The 6,985-nt window shown below is 36.6% G+C and overlaps 1 protein-coding gene across 1 annotated transcript in view; it reads left to right on the forward strand.

Moving 5' to 3' along the window:
- The window catches only part of RAB39A (RAB39A, member RAS oncogene family), a 10,172-nt gene extending 3,644 nt beyond the window's left edge, over positions 1-6,528 (forward strand). The window contains exon 3 of the mRNA XM_017729519.1: positions 2,884-6,528. Coding sequence (XP_017585008.1) covers positions 2,884-3,310 — 427 coding nt within the window. The 3' untranslated portion in view covers positions 3,311-6,528. The remainder of the gene's footprint in view (positions 1-2,883) is intronic.
- Positions 6,529-6,985: the final 457 nt, after the last annotated feature.

Consider the following 6,985-nt stretch of genomic DNA (forward strand, 5'->3'; position numbering starts at 1 on the left):
CCTGCCCCTCCTCTTCCCCTCACAAGGAAGTTGTAACTGCAGTGAGGTCTCCCCTCAGCCTCCTCTTCTCCAGGCTGAACACACCAAGTGACCTCAGCCACTCCTTGTATGGCTTCCCCTCAGGGCCCTTCCCCATCTTCGTTGCCCTCCTTTGGACACTCTCCAATAGTTTAATGTCTGTCTTACATTGTGGCACCCAAAACTGCCCCCAGCACTCGAGGTGAGGCCGCCCCAGTGCAGAGCAGAGCGGGACAATCCCTTCCCTTGCCCGGCTGGTGATGCTGTGCCTGGTGCCCCCAGGACAGGGTTGGCCCTCCTGGCTGCCAGGGCACTGCTGACTCATGAAGTGTAAAAGCACTGGGACAGGTTGTGTGGGGCGTGGTGGCATCACCATCCCTGGAGTTATTTAAGAAATGTAGGTGTGTCAGCTCAAGGAAGTGGTTCAGTGGTGAACTGTGCAGCACTGAATTAACAATCATAGTCAATGATCGTAAAGATTTTTCCCAGCCTAAATGATTCTGTAGTTCTATGATCCTTTTCTCAGATTTTAGAAAACCACATAACATGATACTGTATGCATCAATGTGTCTTTAAAAATTTTGTATTGCTTTTTTCTTGAGTTACTGTTGAATCTCCTTTTTGGTAATGAGAAAACTAGTTTCAAATTATACGTACCAGAAGTACAGAAAAAATGACTGTTGTGCCTCCAATATATTTACCCAGTTTTTGTGATGTACAGTACAAAGTTACAGAATACTTTTTAGTCATCGGCATTAAATAATTAAATAATTAATACATTATGTGTATGCAATACATACACATAATTCAATATAATGACTTAGATCATCAGCTACTGTAAATTAGCACATCTCTGCAGAAGGGACTTACAACAGATGAGGGTACTGACTGCTGTGTATAAGCATCCAAAAACACACAGAGGGCTGTTTCAGTACTCCAGTTCATAGATACATGATATAACATCTTCTTATATAGAAATGCTTGGCAGATGAGGCATTGCATTTTCAATACTAACCTACTTTCTTTCCTGGCTAATGCATTTCTTTGTTTTCAAGGTTTGGAGCGGGGGGAGGGTTGTTTCAGTTTTTCGTTTGGGTTTTCTTTTTTATGAAAGTACGTTGTATTAGCTTTCACTTCTCCAAATCAAATCCCATTTTTGTCACCCACATTTGCTCTGACTAGAACTACATAAATTATTTTATGCCTTCATTTGTGTTTGCAGACACTCTAAAGGGAAAAAAATGGTTACGAAAGCCAGAAGCAGATCCTTATGGCACCTATATTTAATACTTCACAAAATGTGACACCCCTCATTTATGGTCTTGAGTAATTTTGGGGAACAGTGTGCCATTTTTCATATCCAGGCTATTTGAATTAATCTGAGGTTAAGATCCTGTTGTCTTCACATTCAGAGAGACAGTGCATGGAGTCTATTGCTGGGAACATAGAAAAGATCTTTCTAAGCATTAGGAGAAACAGTCCCTCCCTCTTATCTAAATAAAACCATTTCAAATGCTCTTTGCTGTGGCTAAATGAATTTAGATATGCCAAGAAATCGAAGCCTTATTTATCTGTGCACTTACCTATCTGTAATAGGACTATTGCTGCTAATTATACCTCTGTGTTCAAATTGTTATCAAAAACTCTGTGAAATGCGATGAGCTGAGAATTGGAGGGAGCTACTGTTATAGAAAGATGTGCTACTGTGAACAGTTCATCCTCCTTCCGAAAGTTTCGAGGCTGCATCCTCTTCATAATCGTGAGATAAAATGGAATTCATTCTTAGCTTACGTTATGATTTCAAATAATGACTGTTTAGATATTGTGCATCTCATTTCATTTGCAGAATACTTCTGTATACACTAGCTCTATATTTATGCCAGCAACAAGTGCTTGTGTCCACTCTTTGGTAGGCTGTCACTTCCTTTAAAATGTCTCCTCTCACCTTCTTTCTCCCCTACTGCTCATGATTAGAGAATTTAAATAATTTTTTAGTTCCTATATTTTTCTCTCTCTCTCCCTCCCCATTTTTTTTTTTTTTTTAAATTTAGAGCACATGAAAAAATTTTCAACCAAAATAAGAGTTTCTGTCTTCCAAAATTCCTTCCAGTGAATGTTCTGGAGCTTAAGAGGGCTCAAAATTAGAAAATATCTCTTGCCAGCCCTCATGCTAAAAAAATGTAAATGTATAAAATATAAAGAGCTTTTGAACCTCTGTGAGAGAGATGCTGGAGGCAGATGTGTCCCTTGCCTGTAATAAGTGTGTGTTTGCCCAGCTCACTCAAAATTTTTGGACAGTTTTGTTCAGGGAGTTTCCTTTCTCTGCCTGTTACCTGTTGACTTCTGCAAGCACAAAAAGTTACGGTTATCTATATAACCTTTCTTTTAAAGAATGTTTCTGCAAGGAATGCAAAAGGATATGCCTGTATATTGGCAAGTTTAGGCTCCAGGTTTCTTGACATATGTGTACATATTTCAGTTTGAAATAATTGATTATAACAAAGTGAAGTGCATGTTTATATGAAGCTGAAGGACTCAGACTTGACATCAGAAGTATATATCTTTTCTTCTCTGAACATGTCCCACAGTTTGCTAATAAAGACCACTTTGCAGAATAATTCAGCATTCAATATTTGCCCTAGAGGTGTCGGGTTCAGGAATGTTTAGAAAGTGAATTTTGAATGTAAGAAAAAAACAGTAATCTAGTAGATAAATTAATAAATTTCAGTCAGCTTTTAAAAAGTAAACTTATTTAATAAAACTTGTAAAAGATAAAAACATATTGCCATATGGAAAAGTAATCACCTTTGAATAAAGTGAAAATGCATTTTAATTTTCCTTTTTCCTTTTATTTCCCCTTCATAGATCAATAACACGCTCTTATTATCGCAATTCTGTGGGTGGCTTACTAGTGTTTGACATCACAAATCGACGATCTTTTGAACATGTGAAGGACTGGCTAGAGGAAGCAAAAATGCACGTGCAGCCCTTTCAGATTGTGTTCCTGTTAGTAGGACACAAATGTGACTTAGTGTCGCAGCGTGAGGTTACAAGAGAAGAAGCTGAAAAACTGTCATCTGACTGTGGTATGAAATACATAGAAACTTCAGCAAAAGATGCCACAAATGTTGAAGAGTCCTTTACAATTCTTACACGAGACATCTATGAACTTGTAAAAAATGGAGAAATCTCAATACAAGATGGATGGGAAGGTGTCAAGAGTGGCTTTGTTCCGAATGTTGTACATTCATCAGAAGAAGCTGTAAAGCCCAGAAGACAGTGCATCTGCTGAGTTTGTAGCATGCCAAAGAGCCCATGGGGTGTTTAGAAGATGATGCCAATCTAAATGACAGAAAAATAATTTTGAAACAATATTAGATCATGACATAGCTGAATCATAGAACAGTAATTTGGTTTTGTATCCTTCTGTCTAGGTTATAATCCATAACACTTTAAGTGCTTTTTTTCTTTACAGAGTACAATAACTTTGTGTGGTCTTCAGGAAAAGAAATTATATATTGCTAAAGGGAAAACTAATTCTATAGCAAGACATTGAGAAAGCGCAATAATCATCGTGACAACATCCTCTCTTGGGCTTTGTATTTTGAATACTGTTTAAAATCAACATCTCGTTAGGTGAGGATCAGATGAGCTCATTACTATTGTTCATCCTGCCTTAGCTTTGGACAAGAAAATATTATACCTTATACTTTTTTAATGGGATTCTTTACTCAAGTGCAGGGTTGCTAATAACCATTAAAGTTTAGAATGCTGTAGAATTTGGTAATAAAGATAACTAAGGAAAGCAAACTGAAAGATTGCTCCAATAGAAAACACTTTTGATATGACAATGAATACAAGCCTTACTAAAAACAGAATGTTTAAGAAAAGATGATTTATTTGTATACAAAAATAGGGAATAGAAACCGTGGAATTTATTACTAAATATTTTCTGAATTGCCAATGAAACTAAACATAACATCACATATGATCCAGCTGTTATTTGACTTGTATACAAAACAGTTTTTCCAACCACTGGAGTTACATTTCAGTGGCCAGATCCTCAGCTGGGTAATCATTGTCACACTGATGCCTATGGAATTACGTTAATTTACACAAACAAATTCCATATTAGCTTTAAAAAATAAACCTACTTCTAACTAGAAGTGAAAGAAGTTTAAAAGTGCTGCAACCCATGGGAACCCAGGCCTTAAATTTGAATAGGGCAAGGACAGTTTTATTCTTAGCAGGCAAATGTTAAACTGTTATCTAAAAAAGGAAGATTTTAAACAAAAACTGTTATGAATAGAGCATTTGGAGAGAAAAGAATTTCTAAAATAATGCTTGGCTACAGAGAGCAAAGTTAGAGAACTCCTATTCCAAGAAAGAAACCCATAATAGCTTTTAATAACAGCAATAGGAGAAATCTGTGATCATGTAGCATTTTACTGAGCTTGGAGTCTCATCTTCCTATTCCTCTGAATATAACACACTCTAGCTTTATGGCAACTAGGTCTAGCACTTAAATACCAAATAAATCTATTTCTATTTTATTGTAGTAGTATAAAAGATTACTTGATCTCCAGAGTTGATAAACATCTACAATTTATCTGGCATACTCATAACCACCAAACATCAAGCCAGTTATCTTCATATAAAGGTGTGTTATCATGTACAATTCTCCTTTTTCAAGACCAGGCAACAAGTCTATCTAATCTAATTTTCTTCTTTAACAAGCATATGTTGGTTTTCTCTCAGGTTACTTTTATGTTCTTTTACAATCCTTTTTCAAATATTTTATAGTATGGAGACAGGTTGCTTGGTTCCACTTACTTTATACATTTAGGGCAACTAAAACCATTAACTTTGAAGGGAAATAAAAGTTTAAGTTTTTCTAAAGCCTAAGTCTTACTTGCACTGAGGTACAATTATACTATCATGGAAGGATACAGAGGCCTTAATATAAACAGGAATCAGCCTTAATTCATTAGCAAATAAAACAGTTAATTCTAGTCTCAGCATGCAACAGAGTAATTGCTGTGAGCCTGATTCTCTATTAAACTACATGTATTGACACCAAATCAACTTTGTTCAGAGGGTATTTTAGGCCCTCTTTATGAAGTAAACATGACTACAGATGCCAAAAGGTAGCGCAGAATCAGGCTGTGTGCATTTGACACTGATTCCCCTATGATATGAGGCCTGTGTTGTGCATCTCAGAAGATCTTCTCTTCGTTGTTTAAGAGGCCAACAAATAAATGTGACTGGGGAGTCAACAGACCCAAAGTCTACCACTGGTTCGCTGTGTGTTTCTGAGCAAGGCATTTGTGTTTTCTGTGCCTCACCTTCTGTATCTCAAATATAGAGATGATTGTTCTTCCTCAAATTCACAACGACTGCTGAGACCAAATCAGTCTCTATTATCTCCAGTCCTGGACTCTACCCTCTGTGTGCTACCTGGTTTTGAGTGTTTAGCACCATGGGATGTGGATACTGGTTTCTTCTGACATACCCAAATAACAATAATAATAATTTAAAAATTAAAACAGCTTTATAAGTGCCAGGTATTGGCTGTGAATCTATAATTCATTGCACATTTCATTACTTTTAGACTAAAATCTTGTATCTTAAATTTTTTTTCCTGAATACTCTGGAGCCAATGAGATTTTCATTCTGTATGAAAAAAAAAGGGTTGTACTGGGGGGAAAAGGGCTGGGAGAAGAGGGGAGTGGAGGGGAGGTATGCACAGAGAAATAAACAATCATCAGAACAGAGCCTTAATCTCTGTTGTCAATGTTGTACCTGTGGTGTCACATTTATTACACTCGGAATAGAGCTTTTAACCAGATTCAACTGTGTAAGGAACTGGTATTGTCAATGCAACTAGAAGAGAAGTTCACTGCATTTTAAACTACTGTGCACATAGTTGTCTTATTTGTAATTCCTAAAAATGTAGATTAACATGTACTTTCAAACATTGTCTGTCTTTATGATATATTAAAACACTAATGTACCGTCTCACTACACACTTGCAGTTGATAGAAATGTCTGATAAATAGATAATTTGTTGAAATGCATTGTTTTCTTTTCAGATGCTTTGCAATATGGTATGTAAGTAACAGCTTGAATAAGCTGTAGAACAGGTTATAGTTCAGTGCATGTATATTCGTTTTCCCCCCAAGGAAGCATGAATATTGATAACAGAATTAAATTCCCAGAAATTACAGACATTAGATAAATCTTACTTGGTAGCCAAATTAAAAACTATAAAATATTTAATAAGAAAACACAAACTTTGCAAATTAAGGTTTGGTCAATCCCAGTTAAGAAGTGGAAAATGTTGAAAAACCTTGACAAAGGTTTTATTTGGATTCATAGGCCTGGAAAATGAATGGATAAAAAGTATTGTTTTGGACTACTAAAATGTTTAGACTTACATTGCTTTTATTTGAATTTTGATAACGAAGAGTAAATATCTTCCTCTACTCATTAAAATACTTTACACATGAATCCTTCAGATATTTTGGCTTGCTTATAATTGGATCCTTCCCATGTAAGAAGCAGAAACTAGCCTCATTCATACGTTAGGAATCAGCCAAGGAAAAGATTTTGAGGTAGCAAATGTTCCTATTGCTCATTTATGCCTTCAATATGGAATAGACTTACTGATCTAACTTCAAACTGGTGACTGTCCTGTGCTCACAGATAATAATGCAGGCTTGACTGAGGCCCCAGGCCCTGTGCTGAGATCCCTTCTGCCTCAGACGAACACACTGGTACCCAAGTCGCCTGTCTGAAAGCAAAGGTGGGTGGATGCACCATGATCTCAGATATTTCAGTCTCAGCATTTCAGCTCACTTAGGGACTACACGCTTCATTGCCCTCTTTTTACGTAATTAACATCCAGGAAGAGTGCTTTTTCTTCACTGTAGACCCTGGAACAATGTGAGCTCCTCCAAATCTCCAC

The sequence above is a fragment of the Corvus brachyrhynchos genome, unplaced genomic scaffold (genome assembly GCF_000691975.1).
Source record: "Corvus brachyrhynchos isolate BGI_N302 unplaced genomic scaffold, ASM69197v1 scaffold253, whole genome shotgun sequence".
NCBI classification, from domain to species: domain Eukaryota; kingdom Metazoa; phylum Chordata; class Aves; order Passeriformes; family Corvidae; genus Corvus; species Corvus brachyrhynchos.